The sequence below is a fragment of the Aquarana catesbeiana genome, linkage group LG10, assembly GCF_042186555.1.
Source record: "Aquarana catesbeiana isolate 2022-GZ linkage group LG10, ASM4218655v1, whole genome shotgun sequence".
Taxonomy (NCBI): Eukaryota; Metazoa; Chordata; class Amphibia; order Anura; family Ranidae; genus Aquarana; species Aquarana catesbeiana.
In genome coordinates this window covers 112,101,853-112,127,783 of record NC_133333.1, presented here as the reverse complement: position 1 = coordinate 112,127,783, position 25,931 = coordinate 112,101,853, and the positions used below count along the sequence as shown (strand labels likewise).

Here is a 25,931-nt window from a genome sequence, read left to right as displayed (position 1 = left end):
AAAAATCGCAATAAGTATTGTATATTGATTGGTTTACGCAAAAGTTATAGCGTCTATAAAATAGGGGATAGAGATGGCTGGGTTTTTTATTGTGACTGCGACATTGCGGACGGACAGATCGGGCACTTTTGACACTATTTTGGGACCATTGACATTTATACAGCGATCAGAGCTAAAATAGCCACTGATTGCTATATAAATGTCACTGGCAAGGAAGGGGTTAAACACTAGGGGGCGATCAAGGGGTTAAGTGTATTCCCTCAGTGTGTTCTAACTGTAGGGGGGATGGGCTCACTACAACCTGACAGGGAGCAGTAGATCCCTGTCATGTTGCTAGGCAGAACAGGAAAATGCCTTGTTTATATAGGCATCGCCCTGTTCTGCCTCTCCTCACCGCAATTGCGGGCCCACGGCGAACATCGAGTTTGCGGGACTCGGGGGCACGCTCCCACTAGGAGGGGATTTCAAAGGGACGTACGGGTATGCCCTTTTGCCTGCCTGTGTCATTCTGCTGACGTAAATCGGTGTGCAACATGTGGTTAATGAAGGTACAACATTTAACATGGTTGATATTAAAATAGGCACATCTAAGTATGCAGGCATCCGGGGTAGAGCTGTCCACATAGACCGTCCTCCACACCACCGGCTCTCACCGCTGTCAGTCTGAAGACTACCCTGCAGTAGAGCGATTGAACTGCTTGTGGAGCGCAGCTTGGAAGGAACGGCGTAGATGGCGGTGCGGGGGATGGTCTATGTGGACAGCTTTACCCCGGATGAATGCATACTTAGATGTGCCTCTTTTACTCATCAACCATATGAGCTGAATGTTGCTAAATGTTGTACCTTCATTAAATGTAACCATATTGCTACACTTAAAGGCGCCTCTCTTCTCTTTTATACTCAGTTGTGACATGACGCTACTTGTATATCAAGACATTGCTTGTATATCAAGTCAAAATGTATTTTTTACTGAATACTTTATGAATGCACTGTATATGCAAACATGTGCGTTCGCAAAGCTACATGGGTACAGGATATGTACCTCCCTGAACACACACTTTCTCTGCATGGGGCGGTGCATACAGCCTGTAAGCAGGTAGTCGCTTGGATTTGTATATAGACACACTCCACCACCTTTGCATACTGCTTCCGTCACTCCCTGGAGAAAAATGCGGCTGTTCCAGTGACAACTGGAATTTTAGGATTTTCCTGACCTCCATTCCCAGTGATTATGGTAACTAAGACAGAGTGTGAATCCTCCTAGTGTTGCTGGGCTTATCTATCTAAAGCTTACAATAAGGTTTGGTTTTGGATACACTTTGATGCTAGGTAGGTTCTAACAATTGATTGTTTTCTTTATCATTAACTTGCTTTTCACATGTCTGTTTACAATTTGTTATAAATGTATCTCTGATCGATCTTTGCCCTTCTGTTTCATTGTGACAAACATTAGAGGTAAACAACTGTTAGCTGGAATGTTAAATTCCTTTGGTGTCACTTAAAACCTTTTCTCTCTTCTGTCTCTGCAGGGTAATGTATGGGGTGACGCCTCTCAGTTAATCATTCTCCCTGAAGTATTTTTGCTGCCAGCCTTATAGAAAACAGGGAGCAAACTCACTACTCAGCAGAAAGCCCTGAAGAGATTGGCAGAGTCCTCTCCCCTCCTCGGACCTTCTCTACTTACAGCTCATCAGGCTTGTTCTGTGCTCTCTCTTCTCACTGGGAAGTCTATATGTGAGCTGTGATAATATCTGCATCTATAGCTGAGTTACTCGGAGAAGAGCTTTTACCATTTTAAATGAATTACTGGAACTAAGTTACAAATCTCCACGTGGACACAATGGGGCAGCAGGGACAGGGATATGGCTACTACAGGACAGTCATTTTTAGTGCCATGTTTATGGGGTATACTTTATACTATTTTAATCGTAAGACATTCTCTTTTGTCATGCCATCTGTAATGCAAGAAATCAAGCTTGACAAGGATGATTTGGGTGAGTTGTTTCTGTACATTTATTTCTGCTAACAGGCCAGATAATGTTCCCATAACTGCCCTTTTTATATAGTCATTTTAGTTTTCTGTATATGTACCTTTATCTACGATCTTTTTTTAATGTACACTGTATGCTAAATTTGTAAAGATCATGCAATGCAGACTTGATTTAAATATGTTTTAGCACCCTTCCTGCCGTATAATACCTGAAAAAACATAGCAGAATTTAAAATGAAAATAAGTAAATGCTATACACTATACAAATAAATCCGCATTCTTAGTTCACGGTTAATATTTTAGATGCCTTGATATGGGGTTAGAGATTTATCTTTTGCAAAGAAGTACAATCTCATCTTTTCTAAGACAGATTTTGTATAGGAATGCTGCCTGAAGATGAACTTCTAATTATTTTCTTATTTCCTGGAGTAGTGCTCCACCAGGTTGGAATGGCTCCTGCTCTCATGACACTTTCACTATTTAACTGCAGATAAGCGTGATGTACTAATAGCCATAGCAGCTTCTATGGGGCTTGGGGTAAAAGGAGCCCATTAGGGGGGCTGTTTAAACCTAGAATATCTATGTGCGTGTGAAGATAACACATATCAATTACTGTAGTATTAAGGATTGCAGAGGTTGCTAATGAAACTGACCCTCTACTCCCTGTGACATTTCCGACCAAGAGCTGACGTCAGACATACAGGAGGAGACTTCTGAATAGTTGTCACTAGTCATAGATCTTCTTTGCAGGAAGGAGAATTTACATAGTTACATAGTTAGTAAGGTTGAATAAAGACACCAGTCCATCCAGTTCAACCTGAGTGAGTGTGGGTGTGTGTCTACAATTGTCCCTAACCCTGTACATCCCACACTCACATCAGTTCCTACCCTCAATCATATACTAGGGCCAATTTTGGTCAGAAGCCAATTAACCTACCAGCATGTCTTTGGAGTGTGGGAGGAAACCCACGCAGGCACAGGGAGAACATGCAAACTCCAGGTAGGTAGTGTCATGGTTGGGATTCGAACCAGCGACCCTTTTTACTGCTAGGCGAGAGTGCTACCCACTACACACTAAACACCCATGTCTTAATTGTCAACCTGGCCTGCACTGAAATGAACCCAGCCTTGCTCAAGCTGTAAAAATCCCAGCACTATGGGGTTGATTTACTAAAGGCAAAAGAACGGTGCAGTTGCTCAATAGCGAAGTAAATTAGGTAAAGCTTCACTATACAATAAATACCTAATCGCATGCAAAGAAATAAAAAAAAAGAAGAAGAAAACAGTATTTTTGCGTACACATGATTGGATGATGGACTTCAGCAGGGCTCCCCCTCATTTACTAAGCTCTGGAGCAACTGCACTTGCAAAAGTGCACAGTCTATTTGCCTTTAGTAAACCACCCCGTGTGCCGCGTACACACGATTGGACTTTCCGCCAACAAAACCGTGGATTTTTTTCTGAAGGATGTTGGCTCAAACTTGTCTTGCATACACACGGTCACATAAATGTTGGCCAAAAATTCAGAACGTGAGAACGCGGTGACGTACAAGATGTACGACGAGCCGAGAAAAAGGAAGTTCAATAACCAGTGCAGCGCCTTCTGCTTGGTTCAGAGCATGTGTGAACTTTTGTGCGACGGACTTGTGTACACACGATCGGACTTTCCGCCAACAAGCTTTGTTGGCATAAAATTTGAGAACCTGCTATCAAACATTTGTGTGCAGAAATTCCGACAGCAAATGTCCGATGGAGCATACACACGGTCGGACTTTCCGACAACAAGCTCACATCGAACATTTCCCGACCGTGTGTACGCAGCATAAGTCTGTTTTACAAAAGAACAAGCTCTCTTGCATGTAAACAGGGATGAGAAAAAAACATTTAACACTGGCAGGGGAGCTTACAATGATCAGTTTTATTTATTCACGTAAAACCTTTTATCCCAAAAGGAAAAAAATCTGTTTGCTGCTACTGATTATGAAGTGTAAGCTGGAGTTTATCGTCAATTTATCAGTGTATCGAAAACAGCTAAACACTCCCCCCCCAGACTGACTTTGCTGCTGTGCCCCCTGTGCTCCTTCATCCAGAGTGGGGGCACTCTAATACAGGAGATGTGTTACTGGCCAGATCACCAGGTGAAAACCGAGGGGGGGGGGGGGAGCCTAAAAAAAGAAAACTAATGCAGCCACCACATCTAATGATTGGTAAGCTGCAATATTTCATTTTTTATTTTGCGTTTAATACCACTTTTACAAACCATAGGAAGCTAGCATGAGAAGTTCATTGTTCAGGTGTAAAATGGACAAAATAAAAGAAATGCCTGAATTATAACAAGGACCTAATAAGGAACATGACCATTCTTGCCTTCAGATCAGTTTCCCTCATTTTGGGAATACAGGCATACAGCTCTGAACTGTTAGTTGTTGGTGGGTGTTTATATCCCTCTCCCTAATAACTCCCTCCCTCACCTATCCCAGTCTTCTGACCATCATTGGCTCCTTCCTCTCCTCTGGTTGGACACATACTGTTATAGGTGACCACCAGGATCACCTTATGAGCTTTGTAAAGTGCTGTAGATTGGACATGTCCCAGTGAGGCAGTCAGGCAGGAAAATACAAACTAAGCTCAATGTTCTAGAACAGTCCCTGAGCAAAGGTCCCAGCTTGTGCTCCAGGCTTTATTACTTTTCTACAGAGGGCTTGACTCCTGTAACGTCTGGGCTAAGGCCTGACCACCCAGTGTACTGTTTGTTCATGTATCAGACTTATTGCTGCTTTGAAAACACATTGTTTTAATTGCTGTAACATGTTGATAACTGAAGACCAACCTTATGTGACTCACCTTAGCAAGCTATGTTTGTAGTGGTGATGTATTTCCTCCTCGTGCAAAGTTGTGTCTAAAATGTATATGTGTTTTAACCGATTGCTGCACACCTACTGTACATTTACTGAGGCAGGGCGGCATGGGCAGGTTGGATCCTAAAGGTGTACATCATCCAGCCTGTTTCAGGTTAGGGCTGTACATGCGCGCCCCTGCTGCTAATCCACGCTGTCACTGGCTACAGCGGGTTTTGTCAACACGTCCCGCCCAATTCTTTATGGCTGAGACCTGCTAATCCACTGTAGCCAATCACAGTGTTTACATACATACTCTACACAGATCAATGATCTGTTTTTTTCTGCAGGGAGAAAAAACAGCCAGATCTGTTAGTAAAAGCCACATTACACATTGTTAGGCACACAGTTAACCCCCTTCATTGCCCCTAGACATGAACCCCTTCCCAGCCTGTGTCATCAGTACAGTGTCAGTGTACAGTATTATCACTAATCATTGTATTAGTTTCGCTAGCAACATCAGTGTCAGTTGGTGACCCTCCCAGATAGTGTCTGTTAGCACCAGATTGCATTCCCACAATAAGTTGATGATCACCGCCATTACAGTATTGGAGGTCAAGTAATTAACAGGGACCTGTCAGGATACAAATAATGGGGCTGCAATTGCTGATTTGTTTTTAGGTACCAGTTTCAGGACCATAGTTCTCCCTAAAGCAGACCTTCCATGATAATACAAGGACAGCTCCACTCCACTGAAATCTAGTAATCTTGTATTGTCATGCATGGTCTTCTTTAAGAGTCAGTGATCTGGAACAAAAACCTGCACATCAAGTGTCAGGTGCAGTGTCGTATCAGTTTTTTCTTTTTTTTTTTAACAAAATGTTCTGATAATGATAGTGGTTAAAATCGTGAACTTTGTCAGACCTTCAGTGTTCTTTTCTGTATGTGGAGGTGGTGGGTTGGTTTACCCGCCTAACTTACATGATAGACTTTAAACTTTTACAAGACTTCAGTGGCTGCACTCATTTGCGCCAGTGCAGATTTCAAATTGGGAGCAGTGGCTGTACCCATGCAGCCCCACTGCGTTCCAATTGATATGATTTGGTTATGCCTGCACCAAGATGAATGGAACACTGGTGCATCCTGTGCGGGCAAAGAGGGCCCTTTACATGGGTGTACAGATCAGTATGCCTGTGTGAATGAGCCCTAAAAAAATGTTTTTTTGCATTTAAAAATTTATTGGTTTATAAGTATTTAATAAATAAATATACATAAAATATCAGCACGATTAAATACTTTTATTTCTCAGTACAAGCTTTCATACTTCTGTCATTGCAAAGCATGTTGGGTTTATTTTAAGAAGAATTCCCATAAGAAGTTTTACAATACTTGCTGACACCCTCTCTCGTTCTGTTTGGTCAATCTGGTTGCTTATAATAAAGGAAGATCAGGAGTGTCCTCGTGATGTCCCCTGATGTCCCATGCTGCCCCGCTCCCTTCATTCAATAGCCCTATTTGCTAGTAGACAGGCGCAATCCCAGTAGAGTTTTTTTTTTTTGGCTGGTTTGTGCAGGACTTTTTGGTTCCTTTCTGTCCATCCCACCTTAAACAGTCTACTAATACTTTCTAGTAGACAGGGGAACTGTATGGTAACAAATAAAACATAAAAAAATACAAAACATGTTATAAAAAAAAAATATGGGCAGACTCGATAGACTAGTCGGTCTTTTTTCTCCTGTCACTTTTCTATGTTTCTATAAAAGAGTGACAGCTGACTTTGGCTTCATTCACACTTCTGCAGGTAGGAAAGATTGTGCACATGCGTGGTTTCTGCCTGTCACATTTAGGGAAGCCCATTCATTTCAACGGGCTGCGCAAAAGAATTGTTTAACCCTTTTTAAAAACTGTGCTGCACCAAAACGCGTGTGTTAGTAAGATGCATGGGGTACCATTAAGAATCAATGACGTTGTCATATGTTTGCTAAAGGGCTGTGGGTTTTTGTGTGTTTCAAAAAAGTGCACAATTTTGCGTGCGTTCCTGCAGTGCACAAGTGTGAATGTAGCCTTAAGTTATTTACACCTCTGTTTTTTTACACCCACTCCAAAGTAGGAACAAGAGAGATCGAGATCCAGCTGCAGATTATTCACAAGCATATGGTTTTTTTTTCTCAGCACATTTTGACATTATTAATCAGGAATTCATTTTAATATTAAACATTACATATTTATATTTCATATTTTCCAGTTGAAGCTAAAATGCTGTGTGGTGAAGGCTGGGTTCTATCTTTTAATGCTGTACTGTAAATATATATAATATAATATATTTGATCCAATTTGTACTGTAAATAGACCAGAATAGATCAGGCCAAATTACATATGAATTCCTCATAGGGAAGAGCAAACCTTCCCCCCTTAATAGATGCATGTTTGGATTTTCAGTCAAAAAGGTTGGCATTCTGGGCTCAGTTTTCTCATTTGTAAGTTGGGAAGAGGTTCAGGGTGTCACCGCTACAATAAGTCTGAGGCCAAACTTTCTGGTTCTGGATTTATGGTTCTACAAATTTATTTGTAGATTTGCCTGGAACAATTTTTTAAACCACTATGCACTGTATGGGATTTGAACTGTGGCCAGCAGGCTAAGAAGGATCAATAAGGTGACTTTTGGATAATCCAGCCCTGTCGCTATATGAAGGGGGGCACAGAGCAGCTGTGGTGCCCAGTGTATGGAAAACTGCTATAAGGAAAACTGAGAGACTGCACAGGGAGAAATGAGGGTCATTTAGGACACTGCACAAGACTCCAAGTCGCTTGTCAAAATGTTATGACTATGATCCATGCATGTGCAGTAACTCTATTTATTCCTATAGACAGTTTGTACTTTACATTCCAGGAGAATAAACTCTCCAAAGGATTGAATAAAGAGTTCTGCTTATACAGGGTATGTGCTCAGAAGATTTTGACAAGCAACTTGGCGGCTCTGTAGGCAGCATCCATCTGGGTCAGGGACAGGTAAGTGTAAGACCTACCGGGGAATCTGAGTGTGGAGGACAGTGCAGTCCAAGGGTGCAGCTACACTTTAAGGTGCCCATAGACATCAGTGAACATTTACCTCCTCTGAACATTTAAAGTGTCACTAAATCCACATCATATAAAAACTGTCAAAAAATGCTGTATTACATGCAGTTCATACTCAGTCACTATTAGATTTGGGTTTTTTTTTCGTTCTGCAAAAAGCCTGGTTGATCCTGCTGCTCTCTACCTCCACCTTCTATTCATGTCACCAATTCAGCTAGGGATTTTGCAGCTGTGGTGCAAACTCTGCACATGCTCAGTTTTCAGTTCTGAGTCTATGTGGAGCATTTCCTCCCCATCACTTCTGGGCAGTCCATGTGACTATACTGTAGAGTTACTTGTAGGTGTATACACAGTGGTAAATGACGCCCCGCTCCCTCCCTCCTCCTCCATGTCCACTAACCAGCTAAACACAATAGGGGTGGGATATTACATGTAGATTTGGCAATGTTATTGCCAAAAAATAATAAAGATTTAATTTCAAATATACATTTGTATGACAATTTAAAACAGTTTATTGATAATATTTATTTATTTTTAATCTGTTTTCCAAAGGCCTTTTTTTTTTCTTTTTTTTTTGAACATGTGACCAGCAGCAGAGGACTAGAAGCTCCTCCTGCTTATGTTTCCATACAGATAGGCTGGGAAAGATCTGGGTCATGTGACAGCTGTATATCAATTAGGAAAAAGGTACTTAGTTTTTGTTTTGTTTTTTTTAAATAAAATAATTACATCATCCACCTACAGAAATAAAAGGGACAATGTCAATTAAACAGTGTGTGTGTTTAGTATCACTTTAACGTTTGGATCAGGAAATATTGGTATGTTGGATATCACCTCCATGATCTTACCTGATGCTCCCTGGCTGAGCTTGGAGTTCAGTGGATCATCAAGGTTTGATTTTCCTAGCTGATCTTTTTCCTTGAGATAGAATGGTATCCACAGTGCTTCCCACTCCCTCCATAGGCACAGACATGAAAGCTCACCCAATGAATATGTTTGACTGAGAGATTCTCCTCCAATTTAGCAGTAGAATTCTGAAATTTTCTTTGTAAACATTTTCTGCACGCTAATTATTTATCAATCTTCTATAAAATAATTTTATCATCTTTATAAGAAGCTGTGTTCTGCAAGAATTAAAAGATGAATTAAAACTAATGAAAATATTGGTTAAAAAGCAGCTATAATAAACCAGTAAATAATTTGAAGATTCATTTATTATCGTTTTATTTTTTTAATTATGTTTTTTAATTAAGATTTTAATATTACATTAGATTTTTGAAAATGCCATGATGTCTTTTAATGTGTTTTATAGAACTTATGTGTATGTATACGTATGTGTGTGTGTATATAATATATATATATATATATATATATATATATATATATATATATATATATATATATATATAATCTATCATATAACAGTTGTGTATATATAATGCAAATTTATTGTGCCCACAGGTTTGATCACAAGCAGCCAGTCAGCAGCATATGCAATCAGCAAGTTTATAAGTGGAGTCCTGTCTGACCAGATAAGTGCCCGCTGGCTCTTCTCTTCGGGTCTCTGTTTAGTGGGCTTAGTGAATGTTGCATTTTCATGGAGCTCCAGCGTGTCCGTCTTTGCTATACTTTGGTTCCTTAATGGACTGGCTCAGGGATTTGGATGGCCACCCTGTGGGAAGGTGCTCCGAAAGGTAAGCTTTAACCAAGCTGATTTGACAACTGTTGTGGTCTTCCAAAATTAAATTAAAAAATTACACTCTAAAGTCCCCCCCACCGCAAAGTTTAAATGCTTGTTTAGCCTCAGGGAATAATGAATAAGCAGTAATAACTTATCCCATAAGGGATAAGCAGGGGTGCTTAAAATGGATGTACAGGCTAAAGGTTTTTTACCTTACCTACCTCCCTCCCTCCCGCCGTATAGACAAATGATGGCAGCCGGGATGCTCCATTGTTCTGGGAAGACGTCATATGATGTCGCCCCAGTATCGCCGTGCTTGCGCGCCCGCAGGTGCCAATTTGTGCCCATCAGTGAGGCAAGTCAGTGCCGCCCATCAGTTCCGCCTATCCGTGCTGCCTATCATTGCCCATAAATGCCACCTATTGCTGTCCATCAGTGCTGCCTATCAGTGCTCATCAATGCTGCCTATCAGTGCTCATCAATGCTGCATATCAGTGCAGCCTCATCAGTGCCCATCAGTGCAGCCTCATCAGTGCAGCCTCATCAGTGCCCATCAGTGCAGCCTCATCAGCGCACATGAATGAAGGAGAAAAATTACTTTATTTAAAAAAATTCTGACAGAAACAAACTTTTTTTTTTTTTTTTTTTTTTCAAAATTTTCTGTCTTTTTTTTTCATTCAAAAAAAAAAAAAACAGCAGTGATTAAATGCCACAAAAAGAAAGCTCTATTTGTGTGGAAAAAAAAAGATAAAAATTTAATTTGGGTACAGCGCTGCATGACACCGCAATTGTAATTGTGTGACATTAAGGTAAAAAACCTTTCATGGTCAACTTCAATCAAATGCTGTGAGCAGGGTGGATATAAAACAATGATTTTTTTGGAAAAAATCTGATTTTTTTGTTTTTTATTTCTATATAAATCGATTTTTTATTTATTTATTTGTATTATTTTTTTTTTCAAATTTATTTTAATAAAATGCTTTTGGAGTAAAAATCTATCTAAAGATAGTTTTCTATTTACGATACAATAATAATTAAGTTTAGCATGAAATGAAGCTTAGTTATGTAGCATGAGGCTATATATTCTGCAATGTTTACATTTTTGGTAAACTCATTCAATGAATCCAAGCTCTGCAAGCTGACATTACATGCACGGCATTGATGCATTCACACAATTTCACAGTAAGCATAAACAAAAATCCCAAAGTTCAGGAATATTCCTTTATCCCATTGTTTTGCAAATCTAAGTACACTAAGTACTGTATGATTGAATCGGTTCTGATATCGCTGTTTTACTAACCTGACAGCTTATTATTCTAAATAGGAAACCTTCATTTTTGTTTGCAAATATTAAAGATTCTAACTACCAGCAAGAATAAGTCCTTACATTTAAAGAGCACCTGTCATTTCCGATCCATCATGGCAGCCCCTGGTAGTGGGCATCCACTCACCTGCTGCCACGTCCCTCACCTTGTTGTGTCACTGCCGTATCACCAGCCATCCCATTAAAGTGAATGGGACCATCGGTTAGTCAACAGCGGGTCAGAGGAGGAGCCACTGCTGGACAGAGATGACAGTTGCTCTTTAAAAATCTTGATTTAAATCAAATCCACCCTAGTTGTGAGGGGACGCTGACAAAAGGACAACTGTCCTGTTGACAAGTGAGGGAAATCTCCCCATTGGGGTCACAGACAATGTTAAAAACCAGATAGAACTTTTATCTCTTTCCCACCATAAAAAAAAACAAAAAAAACATTTTGAATGGAGTTGGACTTTAAAAATTAGGATGATAACTTTGACTTTCTAAAGCCTGGTACACACTAGCAGTTTTTTTTTTTTCGTTCAACCCAGTGGGCTGAACGAAAAAAACTGAAGAGCTTGGGAGGAGATCCTGTACTAACAATCTGATGTTAGTACAGCCATCTCCCCACTAAGCTATTGTGTTCTGACAGGGGGACGGCCCCGCCGCCAGAACACCAGCCATTGGCTGAGAGCACTGACCAGATGCCAATCGGCAGACCTTTTTCAGTCGTGCCCCTTCATCAGAAGTGGTTTGGCTGGCTTTTGTCGGACTGGCTGCCGTACACACGGGCTGAATGTTGGCCAGTTTCTATTGAACATTCTATTGATATTTGGCCCGTGTGTACCCACATTGCTTAGTTCACCCCCATGCTTTTTTATTCGTACTGAATTGTATACATTTAGTGCAGCATATTATTCCACGTAATTGGGTTTGTAATTGGATTTGTTTTATGCAGCTTATTTACACTAATTGCAATATTCTGTGTTTTCCAGTGGTTTGAGCCTTCGCAGTTTGGCACATGGTGGGCGGTATTATCTTGCAGCATGAATCTTGCTGGCACCCTTGGTCCTATCATTGCAACCCTTGTCGCAGCTAGTTACAGCTGGCGCAGCACTCTTTCCATGTCAGGTCTGATCTGTGTTGCGGCCTCTGTAGTGTGTCTTATGCTCATTAAAAATGAGCCATCAGATGTGGGTCTGAAGAATATTGATGAAGGGCCCAAAAAAGGAAAGAAAGGTGAGCCTCAACCATGTATTCTATGGCAGAAAATCCGAATGCTTTAAGACTCATGCACACCAGGCTTACAAAATGCCACTTTTAAAGGTGTTTGGCATATTTCTTTCAGCCTGTAAAAGCACCTCTATGTAAGCCTCTGGGAGGGGGGGTACTAAAACTGGAGCATGTAAAATATGGTGCAGCTCTACAAAGAAACCAATCAGCTTCTAGGTTTTACTGTCAAAGCTTAATTGAACAAGCTCAATGGCTACCATGCACAGCTGCTCCAGATTCTGAGCACTCCGGTTTTAGTTAAACTCGCCCTATGTGTCCATGCACACATAGGTGTTTATAGGCGTATTAGAAGAGGAGCGTTTACAGGCTGAAAAAAACACCAAAGGTGCGTTCAGGAGCGGAGCTGAATAGTGGAAAAAATGCTGAACGTGCCTAAATGACACACCTAGCGTTTGAGTATTTTGGTTTTCCATTGGCCAGAACACATTAATATTCCAGCCAATGGAATCCATTAAGGCTCAAACGCTTGACACGCCTTAACGCACCTAAATGTATGTGCAATACATGGCTTTTACCGCATTTTTAATCCGCTTTTCTCCTGCTAGGAGTTCAGAGGGACTTAAACAGACACCCTGTATGCATGAGGTCTTAAAGTTTACTGTCCATTTTGGAGTACAAAAAATTTGCAGTCCACAAACATAGGATAGCTAGGAGAAGGAAAGACTCCTGTGTCTGTAACAACATTGTCACCCTAGAATGAAAGAGAGGGGAAATTACCCACAGATGCACTACATTGTCAAAAGTATTGGGACACCTGCCTTTACACGCACGTGAAATTTAATGGCATCCCATTCTTAGTCCGTAGGGTTCAATATTGAGTTGGGCCACTCTTTGCAGCTACAACAGCTTCAACTCTTCTTGCAAGGCTGTCCACAGGGTTTAGGAGTGTGTCTATGGGAATGTTTGACCATTCTTCCAGAAGCACATTTGTGAGGTCAGATTGGTGTGCAGTCATGTTGGAACAGGAAGGGGCCATCCCCAAACTGTTCCCACAAAGTTGGGAACATGAAATTGTCCAAAATGTCTTGGTATGCTGACGCCTTTAGTGTTCCCTTCACTGGAACAGAGGGGCCAAGCCCAACCCCTGAAAAACAACCCCACTATAATCCACCCTCCACCAAATGATTCAGACCAGTGCACAAAGCAAGGTCCATAAAGACATGGATGAGCGAGTTTGGGGTGGAGGAACTTGACTGGCCTGCACAGAGTCCTGACCTCAACCTGATAGAACACATTTGGGATGAATTAGAGTGGAGACTGTGAGCCAGGACTTCTCATCCAACATCAGTGCCTGACCTCACAAATGTGCTTCTGGAAGAATAGTCAAACATTCCCATAGACACACTCCTAAACCTTGTGGACAGCCTTCCCAGAAGAGTTGAAGCTGTTATAGCTGCAAAGGATGGGCCAACTCAATATTGAACCCTACAGACCAAGACTGGGATGCCATTAAAGTTCATGTGCGTGTAAAGGCAGGCGTCCCAATATTTTTGACAACATAGTGTATATATAGACAGCAATGCAAAACTGATAGAGATTTTAACTTTTCCCCACTCTACTATGTGAAAAGTTTTTTTTTCCTGCTATTGTGTCCTTTTAGAAGGGATTCCCCTCATTTTCCTGTCGGGTGACATGGAGAGGAAGTGAGTAGAAATGTTCCCAATGGGGAGAAGCAGAAACTTTACAGAAGGTCTAACCCATCTCTTCTGTTATGAAATCAAACACCACCTCTGAATGCAGTACAGTTTAAAATTCACACCTACAAATACACAGAAAATACAACAAATAAGCAAGTACAATGCTAAGCAAATGAGTTCATATCGGATTATATTATCTCTCAATGTTATAATAAATAAATATGTCACAGCAGGTAATCACTCTTCATTTCTATTATAATCCAAGGCTGAATTGCAGACAGAAACATTTGGTGAAGAATAAAATATACTAATTGGCTGTCTAGCATCTGCAAACTATTCTCTCATGATTAATCTACTTCTATGAAAAGATCCGATGAAATACTCAGATACTTGATTGCTAGCAAGATTAGTCTCATAACACCGTCATGTGTCATGCAATGGTATCTGTCAATTGTATAGAGCTTTATAACCAGTTCCAAGAACACAGGATGCTATGTAACAAATGTGTTTTTTTCCAGGTTCTGGAGCTTCAGATGAGACTACATTGAAGGAGTTTCTATTGTCTCCATACCTGTGGTTGCTGTGTACTGGGTACTTGGTTGTGTTTGGAGTAAAGACATGTTGTACAGACTGGGGTCAGCTCTTTCTGATTCAAGACAAAGGACAATCTGCTTTAATAGGTTAGTATGTGTCATCCTAAATAATGAAATACAATTTGCACTTAAAGTAGAATTCCAGGCAAAAATTCTTACAAAATGCTCCATCCCCTTCCTAACATCTATTTTGACTAACCTGAGTAAAAAAAAAAAATCTGTATACTTACCTATTTTCAGCTTCAGCTCGCTCTGATTTGGTCATGTGATCCAGCTTCCCTGTGTCAGCCAGCCGCAGATGCAGGGTAGAGGAGAGAGTGCTGACAATGCATAGGTCATAGGAGACTATGGATGATGTCACAATCCCTGGCATTACCAGTCTTGTCAAGGGCTCTTTCCTCTACCCTGCAGCTGGCACAGGCTAACACAGAGGAGATCAGGCAACTGGACCAGAGGTGCCTGAAAATAGGTATGTATGCAGATCTTTCCTACACATGTTAGTCAGAATAGTGGTTAGAAGGGGGAACAGAGCATTTTTAAGAGTAGTTTGGTTTGCCTGGAATTCTGCTTTAACCCTTCCGCTGCCAGGTCCATACGTCCTACAAACCTGACAGTGGGGGGTTTTACACACATTCCCAGTTGCTACAGCCATCGGGATTATGTGTAATCGTGACAAGCAAACTCCTGCCTGTCAGGTGGAAGATTGCTTCCACACACCCCCAGCAACGGTGCCCCCGCCGTGTATCCCGGGCTCCGCTTGCCCATCTGCAGTGACGGGAATGACATAGCAGGTGCCGCCAGGCAGAGGGCTGAGAGCAGAGCTCCCCATCCTGTTGACCCAGAAACCGGCATCTTTGACGTCACTTCTGGGTCCGCCCCTCGGACATTGCATTACATTCAGTAGAGCACAGGGGAGACCCTGGATATCTAATTAAATAGAACCTGTCACCAAAAATCTATCACTTAAGCCCCATACACACTATCAGATTTTCTGCTGATTTTTTTTCCTTCAGATTTACCAAAACCATATAATATGAGGTCAAACCTTAGGAGTTTCAATTTGTATGCAATCAGGCAGGCCCTTCTACTACATGGTTTTGGTAAATCTGAAGACAAAAATTAGCAGAAAATCTGATGGTGTGTATGGGGCTATAGGGGACTTTTTTTTACTTGTAAAAAATGTAAAGTTACACCCAAACACATAAAATCCTCTCCAACTATTTTTTGAGGCCCCCCCTCCCCACATATACGCATGTATGAATGTAAATGCACGTGTCGGGGGTGCCTACGCATGAAGACGCCAATTGCGATACTAAACTGATGACCTGTACATTTTTTTTTATAGTGTATAAATATAGGGTACTGAAGTTTGATGCCATTTCACATGCACACAAAAATTGGAGGTTTGACATGTTGAATATCTATTCACTCGGTGCAACCTCATCTTTTATATTTTACCAAAAAATGTGATACTTTATTGCGTTTGTGTGCCCTAAAATTAGCTTTAGTGTATTTTTTACTGAAATTTAGAACTAACACTGTTTTATTCTCAAGGGTATCAGCTTTCAGAAAATATATAATGTTTTGGAGGCTTTATGTAATCTTCAGGCCTAAAATCATTTTTATAAGCATATATGCATGAAATGCAAAAAAACGGCTTTGGCAGCTAAAGAATTAAGACTCTCCATGGTAATACTACCAAATGTGTTGACAAATATTTAGTTTTTTTTTTTTTTTTTTTTTTAGTATAGTATAGGCTATTTCATTCATGTTTTAAGTCAACCATCCACATCCAAATTGCTCACCAATTATTGCAAGTGGTAAAACGTCTGCTTGTGCTACTTTGGATTTCTCCTTTTCTTGGAACACGGACCCATTTCAGCATACTCCATGATTTGGAATACATTACATCAAACAAGTGTACACATGGTGAAAGGACTGTTCCTTTTTCTGGCAATAATAATTGCTGAATAATCAGAGATTTTCCATGTTGCCAAGACTAGGGCTGCACAGGTGATTTTTTTTTTTATTTTTTATTATGCAAATTTAAAAACATTTATTCCCTGTACACACAACCGGTTTTGCTGTCGGAATAAACTCTGAAGGTTTTTCCAACGGAATTCCGCTCAAGCTGTCTCGCATACACACGGTCACACCAAAGTCCAACCGTCCAGAACGCAGTGACGTACAACACGTACGACGGGACTAGAAAACGGAAGTTCAATAGCTGGTAGCCAATAGCTTCCGTCTCGTACTTGCTTCAGAGCATGCATCGTTTTTGGTGCGTTGGAACAACATACAGACGAGTGGTTTTTCCGATAGTAATTTGTTCCGTCGGAACAATATACAACATGTTCTCTATCTAAGTCCGTCTGAATTTTCGACATAAAAAGTCCGATGGGGCATAAACACGGTCGGAATATACGATGAAAAGCTCCCATCGGACTCTTTCTGTCGGAAATTCCGCTCGTGTGTAAGGGGCATTAGTATATAGTGTAAAAATACTGTTTAGCATCACTTCAGGAGATTATAATTATTGGGTAATAGTTAGGACATCAGTCTCATAATAAGTTCAGGGGATAAACTTGATTTTCCCAAGTTTCTCATAAATGAGTGATTGTTTATCAATTACTGTATTTATTGGCGTATAACACTCACTTTTTCACCATGAAAATCAGGTGCAAATTGCGTGTGCGTGTTATATGCCAATACTTCAATTTTAGCTGCCTCGAAGGGGACAGGGAGGGGGTGGGATGAGCGCCGTCAGGTTACATACAGTGAGAATCCTCTGTTTACTTGGCGCCTCTGTATTAAGTCCCATCTCCTGGGCCGCCATTGGACTACTGTTCTGTCTATCATAGGAGATTCTCACTGTATATAATCTGTCGGAGCTCGTCCCGCCCCCCTCCCTGTCCCCTTTAGGCTGCAGATGGGCATCGATCAGTCTGCACTGAAGGTAATGGTGAGGCTGCTGCATTGATGGCAATGGTGAGGCTGCTGCATTGATGGCACTTGTGAGGCTGCAGATGGGCATTGATCAGGCTGCATTGATGGCAATGGTGAGGCTGCAGATGGGCACTGACCCTTATTTTGCTTCAAAGTTCCTTATTTAAAATTTAAGTTTTTTTCCTGAAACTTCCCTCTTAAAATGAATGTGCGTGTTATACGCCTGTGCGTGTTATACGCCGATAAATACGGTAATTTTCTGTTTCATTCAAGTTTATGGAGGAGAGAGAATATTAATGGCTAATGGATTCTTTTATGCCATGAAATTTGTGATTTTTGTTGAATTACTTCATAGTAATAGTCAAACTATTAAAAATCTCTTCTGTTGCAGTTCACATTAAAAGTCATGAGATATAAATGAAGATATCAAGCTAAGCTGTATACAATACTTGTACATTGTAAATACACTAATCAACTCATAGAAAGGACATATCTAAAAGAGGTGTTGTTTGTTGCATTGCCTTTTCAGGAACTCTGGTATATTTTTTCTGTATAATGTTTTAATATTATTAGTGTTTATTTTTTATGTCTCCTACAGGAAGTTCCTACATGAGTGCTCTAGAGATCGGTGGTCTTATAGGCAGTATCTTAGCAGGTTTTCTGTCTGACAGAGCAGTGGCAAAAGTAAGAACTCTGTGCATTGTTTGTATTTCTTTCAGAAATCATTAGGCTTTCTTTGGTTTTCTTTCCCCATCAAGTCTTCAGTAATTTGCAATCCCTGGTTTGGCTTTTCAGACCTAATCTTCAATTTGCTTGTTTAGACAAAAGGTTTTAAGCTAGGTTCACACTAGCCGCACCTTAAATGAAGCTTTTTGATCATGAAGATACCAAGGTCCAACAGCTGGGTAGTATGTGTGTCAGCTGTCAGAGCAGCATGTACACTTTAATCAAAGAAATACAACATTTTAAACCATGCCAAATATTAACAAATAAGCAAATGAGCCAAAAACAACAACAAATTAACTTTAAAGCTAATCGCTGAATAGTATGGTGTCCATTGAAGGGATACTGTAAGCCCTTAACCTTTTGGAATATACTAACACCTACAAAAGGATTAGACACTGGAAAACAAAAATCTGAATTCCAGTCTAGGATAACCACCCTCATTACCAGAAAGACTCAGTTTTTTTGTAAAGAGACACAAAAAGGAGAGGAACACCTTAAATTCATCCAAAATAGGTTTGGGGTATAGCCAAGGTTAAATTACCAGTCTAGAGTTGCCTGCCTTGATAATTATACCCTTAATACCGCTGATCCATAGTTGATTGGACTGACAGTAAATGATCAACAATCAAAAAAATGGTTGTTCATGGGACCAAAATAGCATATGCAAAAGAAGGGGGGTGGAGGAGAGAAACCTCCAAAAGACAGTCCACTCAAGAACATACAGGTATTTCCTAAATATCTTTATTGATTATCCCAATTAAAACAGTACATCTATCCAAAAACCATAAATTAAAAATAGTTTTTTATAGTATAGTATAGTATAACAGTTTTTTTGTAGCAATGAAGTACCAAGAGCATGAACATAAATACAGAGGGACACAAGGGACCTGTGTCCTTCAAAGTATTTTATGGTAAGTACAAAAATCCTCTTTTCTTTTTCATCCATGGAGAGACACAGGAAGTCTTTAATCTTTGGGACCTGTGTCCTTCAAAGTATTTTATGGTAAGTACAAAAATCCTCTTTTCTTTTTCATCCATGGAGAGACACAGGAAGTCTTTAATCTTTGAGACATCAAAAAGAAATCCATTTAAGACGTGGGCAACCTGGCAAACAAGAGCTAACAAGCCCAAGAAAACAGCAAACTAAGGACTGACTGTAGCCATATGAACGGCCTTATTTCGAAGCTGGTATCAGAGGAGGCTGCAATGTCAGACAGGAGAGCTGCTAATCAGGAAGATTGGAGGTGAGAAACTGAGTTGACAGCAGTTAGCGAAAATCAGGTTTATAGCCCTGGGACACCACCTCATGCACCAAAGCCTCTGAGGTGGTAAGGAGCTGTCCAAATGTTCACAGAAAATAGCACACACCACCCCCTTCCTGCTCTGGAAAGTGGAGGTTCAGTTTTATGCCAAGGAAAACTTGTCAGAGGATTTGGCAGACTCTGAAAGCCAAACCTTATAGGTGAACCGGAAGCCATCCTTGGGGAAGTCTAAATGCTGAAGATGCAAGAGTGAGGAAATGCAAATCATGTTTCATAACAGTTATAGAGAGAGACGACTTTGCAGTCTGGCCTTAAGGCTTCTACCAGTAAAGAAGATGAATGCTCTTGCCACCAGTAGCATCCTAGATAATGGTTTGAAGATTAGATCCAAAGAGAAATTGTACCACCAAGGCCATGCTGATTAAATGGTTCTTGCACATGGATTCTGCATTCCAGTACTGCAACCAAAGTGGCTTACACATATATATGGACATATGAAGAAGATAAGCTGGGAAGCCTCCAGTAGACCGTGACAACTGAAAATGAAAGCTACAGACGTGCTCTACACATTCTATAAGCAAGGGATCAGCTATAGCAGTGGTGAGATCTCTTTTTAAAGGGATATTGGCCAGTCAGCTTTGGTTTGGCAAAGTAAAATCACAGCCAGGATGGGATTAAGGGCTGGGTCTACCATCAAGAACAGAGTTCTGCAACCATATTGTGAATAGACCCTAGAGGCCACACCCTGAAGGGTTAACTAACAAAAAACTACACTCCCCATCCAGAGCAGAAAAATTCTAGAAACCACTACTGTAAAAATATCTACTTTATAGGGCTACCACAGTAGTTTAGATAAAGTAAGAAAAAAAGAAATGTATAGAACTCTTATGCAACCAACTGCTTAACACATGAATTTATTTGTATTTAAAGGAATGCAAAAAGAAAGCCATACCTATTAAAAACAAACTCTGCCCAAAATGATACTTCTAGTAAAAAGATGCATAAACACATCCTAACACCTAAATATATACAAACTTACTCATAATGAACATGTTCGGCATATATAACCTCCTAGCTAAAACAACTAGGATGTAAGGATGTAAGCAGTTGGTTGCATAGAAATTATATACATTTCTTTCTTTTTTTTTGCAAATATAATTTGTATTGAAACCCACAACGGGCGAAAACAGGTCATTACATCCACTTGTGAAGGCATTAAAACATCAGACCTATAACTTGCACGCATGTCAGAGAGCAGTTCGAAAGTATATATAGTCTACTAGCAAATATCAAGGAAAATTAAAGATTAACATTTATTAACAATGACAATATAATGATTAACAATAATAAGAATCAGGAAGTAATCTATCACTTTCTACCGTCTATCAGTTGTCATTAAAGATGAAGAATGGGCTGTGGGGCAAGACCCGCTGTCGCCCAAAACTATTTTCTAATTTTCAATGATCAGAGAAGGTAAAGTAAAAAGGAGTGAAGAAAAAAAAAAGAGGAAAGAAGAGGGGGAGTAGAAAAGTAAGGGTGGGGGGAGTGAAATGGCATTGGTTCAGGATATCTAAGGTGATCAGGCTCCGGAACGTATATGTGAGTACCCTCTGAGGAAACGACAAACCGGTTCCATAGTCCCCAAATTTTTGAATATTTTTCCTGTTGGTGTTGCGCAGTGAGTATTAGATCTTCCATCCTATTAATATCTTCCACCTTACGAAGTCAATCAGCAATGGCCGGTGGTAATTGTTTCTTCCAATAGAGTGGGACACAAGATTTTGCCATGTTCAAGAGGTGTTTTAATGGAAGCATTAAATGGAGTTTTTATAGAGTTTGGCTTAGATGGTGTTGACATGTAGCAGGAAAAAGGCTGCATCACCAGGAATATTATATTCCATAAATTTTTGGGTATTTTTTCTAACTGTCGCCCAGAAGTGGGTCAATTTAGGGCACAACCAAAATATGTGGAGTAGTGTTCCTCTGTGCCCCTGGCATCTCCAACAGAGGTCAGTATTTGCGGGGTAATATTTGTGTAAGAGGTGGGGAGTGAGGTACCACCTTGTTAATAGTTTAGTTGGTCTCTTGGATTTTCGTACAAACCAATGATTTCAACTAAAATCTGAGGATATGTTGTAGCTGAGCAGATGTAAATGTATGCCCCAGGTCCTTTTCGAATTAGTTCAAGAACAGTAAGTGTTGTTGATACATTTCTTTTTTATTCCTTTATCTAAACTTCCAGGATTTCCCTGTAAAAGTGATATTTTTACAGTAGTGGTTTCAAGAACCAGGTTCCAGGGTGGACTTCCAACCTATTATTGGTTGGGTCCCCAAAGACAGGTGCATTTTCCACCAGTAGGGTAGTTAGTCGCCTTGTTAAGATGGAACACTGGCGTATCCACAGTAGAAATAGACCGCTTTTGTTCAAAATCTTCCCTAAATGAATAAAAGAATAAAAAACCCTTGAGGAGCAAATAGGGCGTCAGGGTGTTTCCAACCTCTGTAGCAAAAGAGTTAGAAAAGCATGTGCAATAGGAAAGTCTTTGTGGCCGTAAGAGCTTTAAAGGACCCAAGACTGGAAATGGCATTAGTAGGAACAACAGGCTGATCCTCTAGTTTCAGAGTGGTCTGCTCCATATCTCTAGGAACCGGTACTTTTTAATTTGGGAGTAATAGCAGTGGATTGCGACTCCTCGGCAAGTTTATCAGTCAAAGACTGGAGGGACTTAGAATCAGACAGAGTCTCAGTGGCTGATGGCTCATAAGCCTACAAGGCTGTGGATAAATCAGAGAATATATGGGAAAAGACTTAGGAGAGTGCTTGTGTCCCTCTGCAGTCAGAGTTCGCAAATAACTAGGTGATTTGGGCCATAAAGGCTTGCATGGCTGTAGAAAAAAAACTCTGCAGGGAGAAGTAGTTATGCCTCAAAGATCTATCTAAGTATGGCAAAACAAACTCTAAGAGCAGAGAGCAACAAGATACCAGACTGTGAATGTCAGCACTATCAGTAGGCACCCTGCAAGCAGGCCCAGTAGTAGTGTGCATGTCTAGTGGCAGAACCATGTGGCGGTTAGGCTCAGGGTAAGAGATAAGGCCTCAGGTACTCATGAAACCCAGACATCGGGTAGCAGATGAGGGTCTGATGGCTGGAGGTGACAAGTTACTATAGGCAGGCAACAGGAACAGATTGAAGATCAGAGTTTCTCATGACTCTCTGCAAGCAGGAGTAGAAGCGGGGAGATGTTTCCTCTTTGCTGTATGGTGGGAAAGAGCGCATACACACAACACTCCGCCCAGCAGATGATATCAATGCTCACAGTTTTTCCCCCTTCTGCTGTGGAAGCTGGCATGAAACCTGAGAATTTTAAAGGCGCAATGTAATTGAGGTAGCTTCCTGTGTTTGGCCAGCCTAGCCTACTCATAAAGTGAGTCTTCAGAGCCAGGAAAGCGGGGAGGAAATGTCAGCGGTTCTCGATTTTGGAAAGCACTCTGCCGCTGACTATTACCAGCACGGAGTCGGGAAAGCGCAGAACTGAGTGCCCAAAAATCAGTGTCTGATGGTTAAACTACACCCAACATGTCCAAACCTGCAGGTTCTGGCCACAACACTCCAAAAGCCAGGCTGAGGATGGTCACATTGAATAGCTGCATTTACACATTGTAGAGAAGAGTGATTGAAGAAAACATTTGAAGAGTGAGAAAAAAGGTGCTAGAAAAGTAGGTTAGTTTTTCATGCAGCAGAGCTGAAGAAAAGATGCCCATCTTTCTAGGACACTAGCAAATAAAACTGAGGCATGCTGGTAGTGGTGTTATCTTGGGCTGGCCTATAGTTTGTTTGCTAATGTACAATCTTCAATCTTCCTGTAGGGGGGAGTGTAACCTAACTTTCCTGTGTCCCCAAAAGAAATTTCAATTTGTACACCTATACAACCGTGGATTCAGGTTAAACATGTAATGTCGCGTACACACGAGCGGACTTTTCGACCGGACTGGTTCGACGGACCGAGTCCGGCGGACAATTCGACCATGTGTGGGCTTCATTGGACCTGCAGCGGACTTTTTCGGTATGCTAGTCCGACGGACAAAAACCGACGCTAGGGCAGCTATTGGCTACTAGCTATCAACTTCCTTATTTTAGTCGGTCGTATGTCGGACTTTGGTGTGATCGTGTGTAGGCAAGCCCGTTTGTTCGGAAAGTCCGTCGGAAGTCCGCCGAAAGTCCTTCGGATAGACCGTCAGACCAGTTTGGTCAAAAAGCCCGCTTGTGTGTACGCGGCATAAGAGGTAATTTAGAGGGGAACTTTTTTTATTTTTTATTCGTTTTTCTCAATAAACACAATCTGTGATTTGCCATGTATTATTATGTCTTGAAGAGGATAAAGGAGGTGGGTTTGGTTAAATCCTGGCTGATTTCTAACTATAGTCTGTACCGAAGCCAAGGGACCATCAATGACAAATGGGTATAAGGTAGTCTGTTTAGGAAATTTATTTCTTATAAGAAGACACCTAGCTACAAAATACTCTTTACATATGTGTTAATGAACAAAAAATATTTACAGCATTTGCTTAAATTTAATAAAGGTATTTGATTAATTTACTGTACAAATATAATCCAGTTGCTGTTTTCTGAGTCAAAAAGGAATTCATTCTTCTTCATGAGGCTGTGGATTTAATAGGAATTGGGTTTTTGTTTTCTCTTCCTTATGATCAACACTATCAAAATGTATGATTGTTACAACTGACTGATCTATTTATTTTTTTAACTTGAGTTGATGTATGGCATTGCTGTTTTTATGTTCTTTCTCTTTTTTCACTAATGGCTTTTTTTCATAGGCAGGGTTAAAGACCCATGGCAGCCCGCGTCATACTTTACTTCTCTCAATGATGGCTGGAATAGTGGGCTCCATGTTTTTGTTCCGTATTACAGTGACTCCTGGATCACCCAAGGTACCAATAATCAAAGCTCAGTGCTGAAACATCCACCAATGAAGTTTTGTTAAATATAGAGTTACTGCGTCTACACGTTATTTCTAGTTGGCAGGCTTGGGATGCTTTTCATTCTTTGTGAACAGCTGCTGTTCCTAAAATTTCCGTGTTTTTTTTCTTTTCTTCTTTCTTCTTCCCTGCTGTCCTATCGCTCAGGTTGATGGAATCTTATCTTTCGCTCTTGAGCCACTTGCTGAGATGTCGGGTCTGAATGAACAAGAGGTTTACATCCTTTCTATATTTTGTTGTCCACCTTTTGTTTTCATCCCATTCCCTTCATGGCTGTTTCTACATTTTTGTTATTTTACATGTTCATAGAGCTTGTGTACTGTATTGTAATAGTAGTGTTTCAAGCAAATGAAGGGTATTTCAGTGACTGGAGTATTTGTGAATTTGAAGGCAATCTTTCAGCTTTATGTGCAGCAGCACAATACAGCCGTGTGTCTGTTAACAACATGACCTCTTGCTATCAGTTGTGATGCTGGGGGTATAACAATAGACAGTGGAAAGATGACAGCTGGAAATTAAATTCTGTTGCTGCCATCTCCACGTTCCTTTTCTCAAAATAATTATAAAAATCACGTCAAGTGTGTTTATGGCTGCTTTACATCATATGTGGGCCCAAGGCAAATATTTTATGGATGGGGACTAGCACACAGTTATTCCAGTGTGTGTATGTCCTGTTTAATCTTTGACCATTATTACTGCAGGAATTTATTTACATACCATTCAGTAGGGATGCACCGATACCATTTTTTTAACACCGAGTACGAGTACCAATACTTTTTAGCAGGTACTCGCCAATACCAATTACCGATACCTATCACCTAGGAAGAGGGATGGTTTGAGAGGTGGCGGGGGGTTGTTGTTCAGGAGTTGGGTGACGGCAGGGTGGGAGGGGAGGGGTAAGTGAGGGCAAGGTAGTAGAGAGTGGGGTAAAATAGGGATTGTGGGGTGGGAGAGTTGGGATGGAAAAGGCTGTGATTGCTGGGGGGGAAGAGGATGGGGAGAGGAGGGTCATTGGGAGACATGGGGGCAGAGGTGACAGCTGGTAGAGGGAAATGGGAGACAACAGGCAGAAGTGACTGCAGGCATGGTACAGGAGACAGTCAGGGACCGCAGGCATGGTACAGGAGACAGTCAGGGACCGCAGGCATGGTACAGAAGATCATCAGAGACTGCAGGCATGGTGCAGGAGACCGTCAGAGACTGCAGGCATGGTACAGGAGACAGTCAGGGACTGCAGGCATGGTACAGGAGACAGTCAGGGACTGCAGGCATGGTACAGGAGACAGTCAGAGACTGCAGGCATGGTACAGGAGACCATCAGAGACTGCAGGCATAGTACAGGAGACCGTCAGGGACTGCAGGCATGGTACAGGAGACAGTCAGGGACTGCAGGCATGGTACAGAAGATCATCAGAGACTGCAGGCATGGTACATGAGACAGAAAGACTGCAGGCATGGTACAGGAGACAGTCAGAAACTGCACACATGGTACAGGAGACAGTCAGAAACTACACGCATGGTACAGGAGACACAAAGAGACTGCATGGTACAGGAAACAGTCAGAGACTGCAGGCATGGTACAGGAGACAGTCAGA

General features: G+C 41.0%; 1 protein-coding gene across 4 annotated transcripts in view; it reads left to right on the top strand.

Moving 5' to 3' along the window:
- Positions 1–25,931, top strand: part of SLC37A4 (solute carrier family 37 member 4) — a 57,286-nt gene that overhangs the window by 14,183 nt on the left and 17,172 nt on the right. The window contains exons 1-8 of one of the 4 annotated variants that reach the window (XM_073602455.1): positions 1,097–1,234; positions 1,530–1,994; positions 9,364–9,596; positions 11,879–12,122; positions 14,332–14,493; positions 17,951–18,036; positions 24,175–24,288; positions 24,484–24,549. In XM_073602455.1, the coding sequence (XP_073458556.1) occupies positions 1,841–1,994; positions 9,364–9,596; positions 11,879–12,122; positions 14,332–14,493; positions 17,951–18,036; positions 24,175–24,288; positions 24,484–24,549 (1,059 nt within the window). In that variant the 5' untranslated portion in view covers positions 1,097–1,234; positions 1,530–1,840. Of the gene's footprint in view, positions 1–1,096; positions 1,330–1,529; positions 1,995–9,363; positions 9,597–11,878; positions 12,123–14,331; positions 14,494–17,950; positions 18,037–24,174; positions 24,289–24,483; positions 24,550–25,931 lie in introns of those variants that run through there. The other 3 variants (XM_073602453.1, XM_073602454.1, XM_073602456.1) reach the window with 3 other exon arrangements.